This window comes from Anser brachyrhynchus (genome assembly GCF_964034855.1).
Source record: "Anser brachyrhynchus genome assembly, chromosome: 1".
NCBI lineage: Eukaryota > Metazoa > Chordata > Aves > Anseriformes > Anatidae > Anser > Anser brachyrhynchus.
In genome coordinates, this window is record NC_137694.1 from 64871144 (window position 1) to 64887816 (window position 16673).

Genomic DNA, 16673 nt, shown 5'->3' on the forward strand with positions numbered 1-16673 from the left:
GCTGTTTGTCTCCTTCTGTTGTGACCGCACCTTCTACTCAGAGAAACAGGAACATTCAATTCGTATTTACTAAAAGATCTCTTTCCAGTTGATGGTAAATTACATGTAACAAGGACTTTTATCACGACAGAGAACGTAATAATGGTTAAGAGGATATGCTCAACGGTTAACAGGATATGCTGACCGTATTTTCCCTGTTGTGTCACGAATTCTAGGAGTCATGAAAGAATACAGAACACTGGGATTCTTTATGAAATCTTGTGCTAGTCTACTTCTGGAACGATTAAACATCTGTGACAGAGAGTCTATCCACTCCATATAGGGAAACATTTATGTAGTACCATCAGTTAAAGCCTGAAGGAAAATAACATCTGTTTCAACCAGTTTACCAAAACTAAACGTACAATGAGAAGAAAAAACATAACTGGAGGCAAAAAAGAGGGTACGTCTAGCTATGGCATATACTCCTTCATAAATAAGTAAACAAATAATACTCTTAAGTCTTCTACGGTGCCTGTTCAGCCACATGCTTAACCACAGCTTGCTTTTAATACCGTTTTAGTCTTTAAGGAACAGGAATTAGAAGTCTGTGCCCAATTTGCACTCAAAAATCTCCCAAGATCCTGCATCTTCTGCCCTTCGTCCTAGTTCTTTTCTCTTGTACGACTTCCTCTTCCCAGGTAGCAGGCACAAATAAAACAAACCAATAAAGTTCATCTACCTGAGCTGAATTTTTCTGGAGGGGTGGACAATTCTGCCAGATAAATAAACTTCCAAATATCAGAGAACAAGAGAAGGGACACAGAACAGTCAAGACAGAACACTTTTGTTTTTGTCAATGTTTTTTTTTTAAATCCCAATCCAGCTCCTAGTAAGACTGGACACTACTTACAACACTCCTAGAACTGCAGAAGAATGGAAACACAATAGGGAGCGAGTGGAGGGGGGGACAAGACAGCCCAGTGGCTGGCTTCAGACATTCACATACACAAAGCCAGCACTGACTGGAGTCATTAAGGCCCAGATGCCCCACTAATAGGAACAAACCCAAACACAAAGGTAGCACATGAAATGTATTTACCTATTTAAACACAGGCAGCTGGTCAGGCTAGAATGGGGAAGGTAACTGCTAATTCCTTGTACTACAAGGAAGGAATGGAGTAAAAAAACCCAAGCCCACGGGCAGGTTTTTGCTTTGTGAACCTCTGTCTGTGCTGCTGGTTAACAGTGGTAAGTATAAAAAAATCAAAGAAAAATAATCTATTTATAGAACAAGTCAGTAGTCTGAGACATTTAGAAAAAAGTAAAAACAAGTCCTTCTTTAAAAATGGATTTACTAAAACAACTGTCACCCAGGATGACCCCAAGCCCTCTGGTCCTCTGGCAAAGCCAGGGGAAACTTCAGACAAGAACTGCTGCTGATTGTACACTGGTACACATCCAGCAAAGCCAGCAGGGAGGGGGATTTGCACTGCGAACAGTATCTGCAGACTGCTTGCTGGTATCGCTTGAGGCCATGCCCGTAGCCTGGTGATACTGGAAATAGTTGTGAGTGAAACTTTTCACAGAAGCACATGTCAGTGTAACCTCTGAGGTAAGTGGGCTGTCTTCTTTCCTTCCCGTCCCTGGTACAGATCACAGAAGCTGGTGCCCTGGGTGCTGTACCTCCTCGCCAGCTCCATCCTGCGTGAGACAACGTTAACGCGCAGGAGTGCAGAACTCTAAGCAAAGCCTAGAACAGGAGAGGGCACCCCTGCGGAAAGGGAAGCGCTCTGCTTTTCGCAAGCTCTGGTCTAGCTAGACATCTTCATCAATTTTTTTTCTGGCCCTCCACAGGACAGGAAGATCAGCTGTTCCCCACTAAGGAAAAACATTTGCTAGTGGAGTAGAGTTGGGTTTCTTTTTGGTAAACAGAACCTTTGCTGATTTCTGAGATCGTGAGCTCCTCTGCCCTTTAGCTACTAAACAGAAATTAAAAGCAATTCATCCACTTGCTCCCATCCTTATAGTGTAGTGTTAGCCGCCTGGATACGGAGGCACCTTAACTCTCCTAAGACATTGCCCTTCTCACTGGGTTGGCACGGGGAGGCAAAAGATAACTTCCAAAGTCACCTCCTTTGGGCAACCTGGTCGGGCTAAAAGCTCCAGCCTGAGCCCACCAATTCCAGGCCAGCTCCGCTGCCAACATGTACTTCTAACACCCTGAAGCGTCTAATCTAACAGCCTCGGGTTTGCTCAGTCTTTAAGAGCAGCAGCCACGCTCAAAGATGGAAATACTCAAGTCAAAACACTGGCTGGAGCTCCTAATGAGGCGGTGTCTGCATAGATGAGTCGGTACCACTGTGCCTTGACGTCCCCACTGAATGAAGGAAGCCAGCTGTAAGGAAGGGACCAACTCTGCTGCAGGTCTGTACATCCTTGGAAGAGAAGCTCAGTGGCTACATTAGCTTCAAACCCTCTCTTTCTGTAGGGGTTTCAGTGGTCCATTTCCCAGCAAGTTCCAGCCATCGAGTAGTTGCTAACTTGTCTCCTTAAGATCTTCCATTGGTAGTTTGTAGCTCAATAAGAAAGGAGGAGGTGGTGCATGAGCAGGGCTACTTGGTCCCTGCATCGGTTTCTTTGCACAGTTTATACAGATGTAATCCTCGTTCTCAGCCATTTCTGGAGAGACACCAACGCAAACTTGATGAAACCACTCATCGCAGCCACCATCACACTGCACCCAGTCCACCTGCAAGAGATTGTATCAGCAACATTAGGCACAGGCTCTATGAAGAAAGTATCTTCTATTAAACCCACCTGATATACTCAGAACACAAACGGAGTTTGGCATAAACTGATGTCCTACAGTGTTTGTTTTAACAAGCTGCTTCAGTTGAGGAAGCAATACTCTTCCAACAAACCTTGTCCCTATTGCATCCTTAGTCCACCAGAGCTACAAGACTCCTACTAATGAGGGAGAGGACACTCAGCTGCCCTAAAATGAAAGACAGGTACACCAGAACACATTTAGGTAGGAGCATGCTCAAGGAGTTCAGTGTAAGTGAAATCCTACAAATACGCACGCTAACTTGCATATATTCCCTTAGACTGCACTGTCAAGTGGTGGCTTTTGCAACTTCAAAATTACAGAGAACAAAGGGACTTGATTACTGCTGTTGGCTACAAAAAACACACTTGACTTTAGCAACTTTATTATCATTCCGCTAGCTGCACACTATGGGCACATAGCAAGCCTCTGAATGCCCAAAATACATAATAACTGTAACTCTAAAGCCACAGAAAATTTAAGTTAAAATATTTCAATCTGGGCTGAATTTTCTGTAGAACAATCAGGAAAAGGCATAAAAAGTAAATTAACCTTTAAGAAGGAAAAAAATTAAGATGCATTTCTAAATTTCCGTAATTGTCCAAGTAAAAAAGTGCATGTTAATTTGAGTCAGGGAGCAGAAACTGAAACCTGCAGGATAACAAATACAGATTCTTTAATGTACTGTTTCAGCTACAAAGATTGTTACTGCTATAGTTCTGCTTTTGCCTTACAGGGCAAAGTGAAAATGAAAATATATTAGAAAAACAACAGTACTGGCAACATATCTAAAATTTAGTTTGTAGGAAAACTATTCCTGAACATGTTTTTAAAGTGACTAGGAACAGAGAACAGCAGCTGCAGCTTCAGTCATTACATTTCCCCATCTACCATTTTGCACTTGCACTGCATTCACTTACTGAATGTGCAAAAACATGTCCAACTTTATGGAAAGATGGGCGTTCAAAGAAAAGCTTTGATTATATAACTAAGGATATTATCCAGTTTCATTTATGGAAATTTGATGAACCTAGTATGACCCTCTTTATAAGGTGAACTGAAAGAAACTCTCCTGACTCTTGTAATCCCGATTCTTTTTAAAATGTGCTACCATAACCCAAATTATCTGTAAAGAGAACAGTTGTATAAAGATTTTATCATCTTATGAGCAATTTATCTTCCAGTCTAATTTCTAACTTTGGCTTAAGATAAAGACTTCAGAAATGGTCTTCTAACACTTATCTGAACACTTGAATTCCACATTTCAACTCTGCAAAAAAGACAAAGTTTTTGATATTTGTATTTGATCCTACTCTCCTGTGCAAGCCAGTGCTGTTCAGGGTAAATCCCAGTTATTGGGAGTAGGGTTTTTGATCATTTTTTAGAGAAAAGAAAAAATAAAAACATTTTGTGAAGTCTGATCATCAATTAGTGCATGTTAAAAGCTGACAATCAGGACAGGCACTGCTATAGAGAGGCAGATCAAGGTGTTTTGTTTTTCTTTTTTTTGTAATAATCCGATCAGGTCTAAAATCACTGATAATTCATCTCCCAAGAAAACTGAAGCACTGCAATTTGTAGATCCCTCATCCTGCAGCACTACTGTTCACAGTCAGTATGGAAAAAATACAGGAAATGTACTTCAATTACCGTACTGCTCATTTCTTGCTGAGGCACAGAATGAATTCTTTGAATCAGACAACGCATGTTTCACATTACCAGCAAATAACAATACAGAGCCCAGTTTGCAGAGGTTAAACTTCCAAACCAAGACAGAGCGCTTCTTCCCAGATTCTAATTTTTCATCATCAAATGTTTTAAAGTAGCTAAAGAGAATGAGATAGGTTTGCAAAGTTTTATTTACATTTATGTACCTACCCAAATACCACTCAATACTCTCACATTTCAGGTAACACTGTTTTTGTTGCTCACGCTGTTCAGCCTAATTATTAAAATGCATTGAGGTTTTTGTCTTTGCATGAAATTGCCTGGGACAGAACTAAGCAAAAAACTCACTTTGTCCTTGCAGGGCCTCTGGCAGTTTTGTGCAGCACATACAGCGTTCTCATCATCCGACTCCTCAGCTCCTGACCAGTCATACTTAGAAGGAATATCTAGAACCTTCTTCTCTCTTTTCTTCTCTGTGCTCTCCTTTGTTAGTTCCACCTTTGCCACAACTGCCTTCTCTCGTTTCTTCTTTCGCTCTTCTTCCTTAGCTAGTTTCTTTGCCAGCTTGTTCAGCTCCTTTGTCTTATCCATGGTCAGTTTTAGCTTCTTTTTCTTGGGTTTTTCTAGTTTTTTCAGCTCTTTAGATTTTTGCTTCATATCTCCAAAAAACTGTTCTGCTCTCTCCAGCTTTCGTTTCCGCTTCCTCTCAGAAGAGTCTCTCCCTCTCATCTTCAGCGGTTTCTCATCCATGCTGTCATCCTTCAGAGAAAAGGGTGAGATTTATTTTTTTCCAAACACAAATTTCCATAAACTTTGTTCGAGATGTGCTTATTCCACCATTACCTTAATATGGTGGAAGAAACTTACTCAACAACATACTGTTACAAATTCTAAACAAAAACGGCTCAACTTTATTTTCATCGTACTAGGAAACCCTCAGTGGTCAAAGTATAATGAATTTAAAATCTCCAGTGGAAAAAGTAAAATATCAGCAAGAGTAAGGAGACAAAACAGGCAGTAACCACAACTCCCTTCTCATATTGATTTTCAATAAAAGTTGAGAAGATTAACCATTTGTTAGATGTCCTTGCCTATTTTTCATCCTAGGTCTGTCTTGTTTATTATTTTTGAGAGAAAGCAATTGCTATTCTGGAGATTAAGAACGAACAACTGCTGAATTCTTAAAATGTATTATCAACTCAAGCAAGAGAAGAATGTAACAGATCCATTATTTGAATAGCTCCCAAACTGACACACACTATAAAAATCCTGGTGCCATTAACAGCTCTTAAGTAGCAGATTCTGATCAGAAATAGCATTTAAAATTGGCAAACTGTCACTGCATCCACAGTGACAAGTCCTATTTATATCAGCAAGATTTGCATGTATAGCTCCTTTGTACAAACAAGCCTCACTTGATTTTAGTTAATCCAGCTACATACATAACTGTAATAATATTCATAGATTAAGGACATACTATAAACCAGTAAAGACAGCATCTGTTTACTGTACGTTACTTAAAATATACCACCCTAAACCAAATCCTCTGAAGGTTATTTTGCAGAACTCTACCTTATCTTACATATGAATAGATGTAAAAGGTATTCAATTCGAGTTGTTCTGGCCAAACAAGTACTCACAGGGGTTAACCAGAAAATGTTGAACCCTATCCCCTGCCATAAAGCTGTTCTTAACTATTAATACAACACTGCGGTATGCTATTCATAAAGTGCTATTTGCTGGCATTCAAATTGTTCTTCAAAAAAAATCCCATGCCAAAACCATTACATTAAAAGAGCATTAAGCTTATGAAGTGAAGTACTTAGGTCAAAACAGGGCAATGCGGTACTTCTTTGGAGGCAGGCTCTGCTTTGTACTACTGGCCTATCTTGTGGCAGCTTGGCAACATCTTGACTTACCCATTGTGTTGGATGGCACAGAAAAAAAGAGACAGCTGATCAGAATGCCAGCGTAACCTCAGTGTTCACAGAATGTAACCTTCCATCTGATGTTACTGTACACTACCAGAAGGTCAAGCAGCATATTTCCTGCGCTGTTTAGTAACTCAAAAAGCAATCACACACTCCATAACTACACACAGTCAAACTGACCCCTATCTTCAGCTGACAGATGATGAAGGATGGATTCCAATATAGCTTCAAGGCAAGATTTTACTTTCTCTTCTAACACACACCCCTTATTTCCACAAAGCGTTTAGCCACTGCATGAACGAAGCATAAATAATTTGGACTAGACCTTAGAATCAGCACATATACCTGCCTCGTTCGCTGTCAGCAGAGCAAGGAGGTCAGCACATCTTCACAGAATATTAAGAAAAAAATGCAGTGCCTGTGCTATTCTGGGGAGAACCAGAATCTTTTTACTTATATTACCAAACCATGTTTTATTGAAAACAACGTTCTTTGCTCAGTAACAACAAAAGCTTGGCAACACACAAATATTATATAAGCTGTCTATCTTTAAGTATTTCTTGCAGCTCTTTGGCAGATCGGTTCTGACTCCAAGCATTATCAAGAGCAGCATTTCATTAGCTTTTCTAGAATAAAGTTTGCATTTGGAATCGCCTGTCTGAAAAAAGTGTTCTAACTATTGTTAATTGTGGAGGACAGTGCTACACAGCATGGGTGATCAAGGACTCAATTTCTAGGTCTGTTATTCTGTGTTTTGCTTTTTTTCCCCCTATGCCAAGATATTTCTCCAAGTTCGTACCTCCATTACATGAAGGAACCTGTCCTCAGAGGGTGGATGAGTAGCCTGTAAAATTCGCCAGATGTGCTGAGTCTCATCCAGTGATACCTCTAGCAGATCTCCTATCATCATTAGATCTTCCAGCTGAGCCTTTGCTCCAGGTGACAGCTCCAACACAGGGGGCTCCAGACTGCGAGGTACCAGCGGACTCTTCCGAGGCTGCTTTCTTGGAGTGCTAGAACCTTTCAGATAGGAGGCAAGTTGCATGAGGATAAAAGGAAGAGATGAAAACAAAAAAGAAACAATACACTTCATACAACAAGTTATTAAGGAGGGAGACAATTCCAGACAAAAAAAAATATGTTGACATAGCTTTGTATATCAGACATCAGGAAACAGAACTGCAATGTTACTCTACTGTATCGTTCTTACAGACAGCATATCCTCCTCAACTAGCAGAGGTAACAGAGCAGTTCCCCTCTTCACTGACTGCTCATCCCAGCTGTCTGTTCTATTTTATATCAATGAATAGAAAAGCAAATACCTTGAGAGCAGCTTTTAGAAGCAGACGAATATGCATGTTCGGCACAAAACGAGGGTGCAGTCCACATGTGTGTCACCACTTCCTCTGATTTAATAGGGATTTCCTCATCACAAAACAAATTGGGCTCCAAGCTGCTAGAAGATTTTACACTGGCATTGTCCTGAAAAAGACCCACAGAAAACATGACATATCTGGATCTAGCAAATACTTATTTCCAAGTAAATTCTACTAAGACCAACCAGTCCTGCTGTTCCCAAACCCCTTCTTGGAAGCACATCCACCATAGACACCAAGACCATCAGAAAAAGGTAAAAGTTACACCCCTACTTGAACAGTGGAAGAATGTAGCAACTGTGGAGACAGGTGAATTCAGATTTACAGCCAGTGTGTGAGAAACACTGGTCAAATTTCCTCTCTAAGCAGTCCCTCACGTAAGGTCTTCAGAAGTCAGCATAATGACAGTCTTACACTCAGCCTATGTAATTTTGTTTGAAGAATTTGACTGCCAGACCACAAAGAGTGGCACAGGTATGCAGAGTAAATAATGACTGCTGTAGAAAGAAATGATTGAAGATCCTACAGGTGAACTAAAAACAGAGTGTGGTCCAGCACAGGAACCAAGTATCAACAGATAGACGGCCACAAAATGGCAATAAAATAAAATGTTGCCTTGGAATCAGAATTTTTAGGCAATTTTGAACTATTTTAAGATACAAACGCCTAAAGGAAGAGGGCTGTAATACTTAAGACTGTTGTGAATATTTTCAGGAACAGAATAATGATGGCATTGGCTTCTGCTAATGCACTGTATAGCAAGGCTGCTTGACTTCTTAAATGCATTACAGAGACAAATATAACACATGCCTTACATGCAGCAGGTGGATCCATGAACAGAAGAGAGATTAGGAAAGTCTTAAAAATGGAAAAAGCTTTGTTTTGGCTTTGTATTATATTGGACAGACAATCCAGAGAAGAAAAGTCCATTTGAGTAGATACCCTGATGTCTACTAGTATTCAATTCTTCCTCACCCCTGGAGGTGAGATTAATAAGGATAATCTCCTCAACGAGCTATTTTCACAGCACTTTCCAGAACTTACCTACCCTACTACATCTGTGATAAAACAGGCCAACAGGTTAAACATAGTGAGCTGTGTAGTACTCCAATCTTTCAGAAAACAACAAAAACCAAGGAGCTGACTTAAAAGAATCAAAAGGCTGTAGAGGAGTTATTGACACTATGTGAAGATTATGTGAGTCCAAAATGGACAACTCAGGAAATTGTACCACACAGACCCTGTCATTTCATGACATAAAAAGGGAGTTTAAGAATGGTAATCTCTCTCTGGGTTTCAGTTACATGTTTAAAAGGAAGTGAAGTACACACTACTGATTTCAGAACTGGAAGTGGGAAATTCAGATTTATATTGCCCAGATGAAAAAGTAGAATATATATATTCGGAATGAATAAAAGATACTTCTCCCTACATAGTAAAGGTCATGTCCCCGCCTGGATCTTCTTCTGGTTATATTATAATAGGTTAAAGAAAGTGCAGAGTCAACAGGGAAATAAATAAATAAATAAATATTTGGTGGCTATAGGCAACACAAAAATGAAGGCAATTAAAGGTGAGGGAAAGTTACAGTCAATGTGACCACTGAATCAGTCCATTTGGAATAAATTTTAAAACAAGTCTAGCTATTGCACTCATAACAAAGTACTCATTGGCTAGAATCATGTTTTAATTAGAAGAAGCACAATATAACCAAATAGGCCTTTTCATGCTTGTTTTTGTAACCACTGTTGTACCTGAGATGTCAAAGACAGAGGTGTAGAACTATAGTCCATGGACCCTTAGGAAACCAAGGATTACTTCTATGGGGTCCACCGTAAATTAACAACATATTCACACATCATAATCTATAAACGTTATTTTTTAAACACATCACTCCAGTGGAAAACATTCAGAGACTATAAAATGGAAAAAAAAAATTTGAAAGTCAACAGTATAAAGACAACTAAATTCTGAGCAACCTTGCTATTTCCTTTGAACTCTGCTGCATCTAGTTTAGAAATGAAGAATGTGATTGCCTGTGGTTGTCTTCTCTTCCAATCACGTTACTTGACCTAACAAAAGACATTTCTGGTCCCTTCCTGCTTTGTTTTGCTATACTTTTACTTCAGGTTTTTACAATCATATATAGTGATGGACATCCAAACCCAAAGGATAAGTAATGGATTTTGAAGTCATAACAGAATACATTGAACAGAAATTAAACAGAAATTAAATTACACTCCTGCAAAAACTTCAGATCCTAACAAGCATATGCCATCTTTCTTGACATACGCTTTCTTTTATCACAGCCTCAGAATGTGCCACATCTTTCAGAAATACCTTATTATTACTTCCAGAAATCACTGCACAGAAAGAAACAGTGGCATTGCTTTTGTCTCTACACATAATAAAAGGACATTTCAGAAGTTCTGAAATGAAATACATCACACTGAAAACACTTGGCCATCTCCACAACTGCCTTTTCTTATGACTGTTCTTCTCTAGCTAAAATATTTTAAAAATCTAACTACTGCTATGATTTCTGTACTAAACTAGTTTTACAGTATGATGCAGATCAAGTCCTGAATATTCCCACACATATGAAATGGAATAGGTTTATCTCCTTTTCTATGTGAGTTGAATGAAAAGAAAGGTATGAAAATGTGAAAAGAAGCTCTGACATCAGGAAACTTCTTACACAGCATGAAGTTTTCAAAGACTATTTTTTTTGCTGTAGTGAAAACTGATAAAGCTCTCCCTATAGACACTTATTCATATTTATGATTCATAATATCTCTGAAAAAGGCATAAAGACAATGTTCAACCTCAACGGTATTATAAAAACAAATCCCTTGAGAAGCATAGTTTTTTTCCTTAGCACTAAGAAGAACCTTTTGAAACTTGATCACAAGACATTTGGGAATTCTGAAAGAAAACACTACAAAACTTTCCCAATATGCCAGAACTAAGACATCCAGATAAAACCAGGAAGTTCCTCTTCTGCAACAGAAGCCAGGGCACAATGTACTTAAGAATAGCATAAGATATTCTGGTATAAATTGAATTAATAGAAAACAGGTGTTCTGAGCTAACTCCATGCAGACAAGCCACACTGGATTACTTACCTTTATGTCATAGCCATATGTCTCCCTGATGTCTTCATCGGAGTCTGTCTCTTCATCGTCATAATCCAAAGTCTGCCGTGGGGATGAGGACACACTCCCTATCACTCTGTTAAAGGCTGACTGCTGGAAACTAGTTAAGTGTCCCTAAGTGAAAAATGGAATATGAGAATGAAACAATAAAGCTTCCAGAAAAATCTGTAAAAAAAAAAAAAAGAAGTTGAAATCATAGTCACTAAGAAAACAGTGGTTCTTTTGGCCTGAGGACAACTGCCTGAACAGTGAAAGAAAAGCCCACTCACGGCAAGATGTGGAGAAAGACTGGGAAATATCCAACGAAATTGATTCTTTCAGACTTTATTTCCGTGTTTTAGAGTAATAGTGAAGAGAGAGATCTAGCTACTGTTGTTCAGTGCCACCAAATTATACCACCCTGTAGTTGTACAAATTTATTTTGTACAACTGATTACTGGTCTCAAAGATGAATAAGCCAACTGTAAAACTCACAAGCGATTCCCTATAGTACTCACTGAAATTTCTAAACAAGGTAACGAAATTCCAAGAATGGAATCCATTAGAAATTATAATTATGGACACCTTTGATTCTGTCAGAAGAAAATGGACTTTTGGACACCGAAGTAGCCACTACTTTACCAATCTTCAGGCCACAAGCTGGGTGTTACGTTTGAACCGCTGTTCCTTGCAAACACCTTCAACAATTGCCTGTGACAATGAGTCCAAAGTAATAGACCTGCTGGTGGCAAAGCTTGTAACAGACTGCTAACAAGCTAACCACAACCCAAGTACTGAACTAGAATATGTCTAATTCTCCGACTAACTGCTCTCTCCTCTCCTCCAAGCTTCTTTAAGAAGGATAAAGGATTTTAACACACTGAAGAAGGACTGGCATGATAAACAGCAAGATATTCATATCCCTACCTGCAGGTCTGGGTTGGCTGCTGCTTTCTGTAGCTCTGCACTGATTATTTTCTCTGTTTTCTCCCGTGCTGCCTGCTCCACCATTCGCTGGCTGAGCACAGAAAGCTTAGCCAAAGCAGATGACAACTCATCAGTGGCCAAAGCCTGTCGTGCTCGGTCCTGCCAACTCATGGCACGTTCTGTCAAGCACTGCAGTGCCTCCCCTTCTGGCAGCCGTACAGGCAACTTCTGCAGGGACACCAGCAGAGACAGTATCGTCTCAAGTCGCGGCCTTCGAGAACGCATACAAAGTGGACACAAGAACTTCACTTCTTTGGCCTGCCAACTAGAGCCCTTCTTTTGAGAACTTGTTTTGGGAAGGGGCACACAGCCACTATGAAACCAGTCTTTGCACAGCTCGCACTGCAGCATGAATCCACTAGCTGTTTTGCGACAGATACAGAATTTGACTTCTTCGATACGATCCACCATAGTCATCTTGGCCAGGTTAGCTGCCCTGAGAGCATGCATGGCTTCAATCTCCTTCTGTTCCCGCTCCTTGAATACAGCCACCTGTCCAAAGACAAAAACAGGTCATGACCTTCACAGCTAGGAGATCACGTTTTATTAGCAACACAGAAAAAATAAAAAAGCCATACCAAGTGATCTTCTTAGTTAAACTAGCCCAAAATTTTGGAATTTTGTAATCTAGTTAAAACTCGTGTTAAAATACCTCCTCCATTACCCACTACGCCCGTGAATCCTTCTGACAGATACTACATAAATATTAGATAACATTCACTGTATCCAGAAAGTTTCTGAAGTTCATAATTAAATCTGTCATAAGAACACCAGAAGAACAGATTCTGACTACAAGAAATCTGTTCCATTTATTTGCCTGTGAAGACTATGCAGCTGAGAACAGTTTTAATGCTGGCAGCAGTAGGAGCTTGAGTGACCACAGATCTTCATGAAGTAACTTGCATTTCCTCAGCATCTCCATTTAAGTAACTATAATGAAGAATACTAAGGTAAAATTGACTGTGCATAAGCCACATTAATGAGCTTGCACGCGTTTTCTTTGTTCACGGAGGAAGGCCAGACAGATGACAGCAAAATCTTGTGATAAGGGGCATCAATATCCTCCCAACAAGGAGGAATTAAATGTAACATTCTTCTCCACACAGTTTCTAGGACCAAGTGCTTACAGACTGCCTGACATTTTTTACACAGGAATAGGGAAGGACAATGTTGAAGTAAAAAGACTTTCTACAGTAAGGCGGGTACGGTCTGTGGTCAGCAAATTTAGAATTGACTTTTTAATTTTTTAACTCATGTCAGTAAACCACTAACTTCAATCTTAATAATCAAAGAGACGACTGCCAGAACAACCTGAAATGGAATTTACTTCGATTTGGCATACTGCATAAAACTAACCAAATAAGTGTTGATATTGCTTAAGGCAGAAATACAGCTCATTCCGTATGCATTGAAATCCTGTCAAAATAATATTAGTAATATTTGATGAACAGCCACACATTTTAAACCAAGAGCATGTAAGCCATCCACGTAGCCAGATTCATATTACACACCTGCACTTACACTCTGAACTATGCTTCCCTCTACTTTCGCTGCAATTAAGCTGAACTATATTATTGTGCCATACATACTATGAGATGTTTGTTTCAGCAAGGTTCATTTATCTGTTTTTCCATAAGATTTCTACACAGATTAGAGACAAGTTAAACCCAGGTATCTGGAGACGCTACCTTTCATTGCTCCTTACCACAGCTGCAGTGTCCCTGGCCTCCTCCAGCCCATCCTCCAGTTCACTTAGGGATTCCAGGTCAAGATCTTTCTCCTTTTCCTTCTCCATCAACTCCTTTGCCCTCTTCCGCCTATTCTTACTGCTCCCATAAACGCCAATATCAGTCCGAGGGCTCAGAACCTGTAACCAACAAGAAAACTTACGCCGTCAGTTAGTCCCAAGAAACAGTTTTAATGCGCTCCTTCAGAAGGAACATAACGTTTGAGGTTGTCTACACATACAACAAGACCAACCAAACACAGACCTCTTGCCTTTTCCATTTTCACCTGAGTACAGCTGAAGCTTATTATTACACTCTATTAGCAAAAGGAAATGGAATCTATTGTAATTGAACCCTTCAGACTGCAGAGGACCATCAAGATCCATTTCTGAAGTCCGACACTGAGCTGTCTGTTGCTTACCTGTAACAGACTGTAGCTTGAGTTCTTCTTCAGGAAGGTCCTTCCTGTGCGCTCCCTCCAAGCCCGTGCAGCAGCTACCTGTGACTCCAGCTGTGGCAAGGCATCCAGACGCACTGGTATCGGGCGGCCTTTGGCAGACAAATTCTCTAGTTGCTCCAGGTAGGCATAGTTGCTCCCATTCTGGAGTAAAAGAAAATTCCCTAAGCCAAAGATTCTACCATTTTATCAGTGGCCGGTTTAATTTCAAGCCATACGCTATTTTAGTCACTGACGAAAATAAGAACAGAATGGAAAGGAGAGTGGGGTTTCAATCTTACTGTTACTTTAAAAACTCCATCTCACACGGTTTCTATTTTAACATCTGTTCTGACATGGCCAGCTGGCTTAGGGAGTAAGACATTTCATTTCTAGATGGCAGTCTTAAATCCTATCTGCTCCACAGCAAGATAAATTAAATATCTGAGGGGCTGACGTGAAGTCAGTTGGGATTCTTGCTTCAGCTCCCAATGAATACCTGATACAAGAATAACAGTTGCAGTCCAGAGATTAATATATAGGAATATCACAGAAACCATGTCTCTTTTGGACTAAGTTATCTGGGTAGGACAACAGAAAAGTGGAGTGTTCTACTGAACTAATGATGCCATAACTTCATCTATTTCAAGACAGAAAATTGCCATCAGTGCCATTAAATCTTACACCACAAAAATTTATTAAACACATTTAGGGGAGAAGAATAAAAACATTTCCACAGCCAACTCCAAAACTGAAAACCTTTAAGCAGAATATCCTCCACTGCAGCTGAGTATTTCCAGTGACAGTGTGTAGAACAGTTTCAATAATAAATAAGGCCCCTCTAGAGTTACATTTGTATCATAACAAAATTGTCAGCTTTTACGTCCCCCATGAAACACACAAAAGAAAAGGAAATAGAAATTGGATAGCCAATGGGGAAACAGCAGCACAAAAAGAAGAAAAGAAATTCAAGCACACCATCTATGGTAAGCACATTTAACAGCTATAGCAAGGTTTCCCTTCCGGGTACGTTTGTGGGTAAAGGGGCTAGGAATAAAGAGCGTGTCTAAATAAAAGGATGCAAGCAGAAGATTCCAGTCCCTGCTGTAACCCCTACCTGAATGGCCTCCACTTTGGCTGTCCAGTCTCTAGCCCGCTGCAGGGCTTCTTTCAGTGCCAGCACATTGGGCAGGTAAGCAGGGATGTTCTTTGCTTCATTCACGATCCCCTCCAGAGCCATCATACTTTGGCGTGGTCTAGAGTAAGAAAAACCCGATTCCAGCCTTCTCTCAAAATTCCAGTCAACTAAAGCCATAAATTTGACAGGCTGGCGATGCAATTTCATCACTACACTGCAGTGTAGGATACCATGGCTCTATTCTGGGAGGGTGCTACTGGCTGCCAAGTAACAGCACAGGTCAGAAAGCTGATGGACTTTGCACAATCAAGTTCAAAAGGGCACAGCATCAGAACTCCTTAACATTGAGGAAACTGTTGTGTAGCATACTCAGTGGTGTGGGGTTTTTTTTCATTTGGGGGTAGAGGGGTAAACAGCAAAAACAGCAGCAACACTCACACCCTCCGGCCACTGTACAATACAACAGGGAGTCAACTCTTCTGCAACTCATTAACAACCTGAATTCCAACTTTTGAGCAATCAAAGTAATATACTGCAGCTTCAAAGCCCCTGCTTTTCACCACACTCCTCAAAAGAGGCTGAGAATCCCTGCAGTGTGTGAACTGTAAGAACAGTTTGCAAAGGAACACTCACCTGGCCTGCAGGCAGACCTTGGCCTTCTCCTCCCACCTCTCTGAGACTGTAAGCAGCTCCTGCAGCTCAGCCATGGCTTTCTCTACAGCATGGTGTGGTGCCAAGCCCACACCTGAGTCAATCAGCTTCTTCATCACATCTAGGGTGACCCTCTGGGGATCCAAGAGGGTGGACCTCACCTCATCCAGCCACCGTGCCTGCTGCAGTTCCTGCTTCAGTCTTGGCAGTTCAGGAAGTTCTACATAAAGGCCAGAGCCCATGTCTATCAACTCTTGCAGCTTGGAAGAGTCTGGGATCTCATCCATCATAGCTTCTTGGGCACGCTCATGAAATTCTTCCACATCATCAAGCAGATTCTGGAGTAACGTACAGTAAAGAGCGATTAGGAAAAAAAAAAAACAGAATCAGAACAGAAGGTTGACTGCAGGATCGGTCAGCTGTGAATTTGTATGGGATCATTACATAATCAGTCAAAGCTTCTACAAACAATGTGAACAGCCACCAAGTCTGACATAAGTCAGAGACCATCTAAACACATTTGGCCTAACATTTCATACACTATGCATATTGGTTGCATCAAACTCTGCACCTAAAATAGTATGGCTGCAACTAACTACGGATCCCAACAAAACAGAATATTATGGACTGCCCAGTCAATGTTAATTTTAAAATAGTGGGTTGAGGAGGGACTTCTGCAAACGTCTCATCCTTTCAATTTAGTGTTGGAGGCATTACACTAATGATGGTAACGCACAACAAAACACAACACGATGAGGAAAAAGAACAAGCTGGAGTCATGCAAGGACATAAAAACTAAAATATCATTAAAAGAAC

General features: G+C 40.4%; 1 protein-coding gene across 2 annotated transcripts in view; it reads right to left on the reverse strand.

Moving 5' to 3' along the window:
* Window positions 1–50: 50 nt before the first annotated feature.
* Window positions 51–16673, reverse strand: part of KDM5A (lysine demethylase 5A) — a 48415-nt gene continuing 31792 nt past the window's right edge. For both annotated transcript variants that reach the window (XM_080576069.1, XM_080576068.1), the window contains exons 19-28: window positions 15840–16195; window positions 15186–15324; window positions 14054–14233; window positions 13611–13772; window positions 11846–12397; window positions 10910–11053; window positions 7731–7890; window positions 7208–7428; window positions 4826–5236; window positions 51–2731 (exon numbers count right to left, since the gene is read on the reverse strand). In XM_080576069.1, coding sequence (XP_080432195.1) covers window positions 2519–2731; window positions 4826–5236; window positions 7208–7428; window positions 7731–7890; window positions 10910–11053; window positions 11846–12397; window positions 13611–13772; window positions 14054–14233; window positions 15186–15324; window positions 15840–16195 — 2538 coding nt within the window. In that variant the 3' untranslated portion in view covers window positions 51–2518. The remainder of the gene's footprint in view (window positions 2732–4825; window positions 5237–7207; window positions 7429–7730; window positions 7891–10909; window positions 11054–11845; window positions 12398–13610; window positions 13773–14053; window positions 14234–15185; window positions 15325–15839; window positions 16196–16673) is intronic.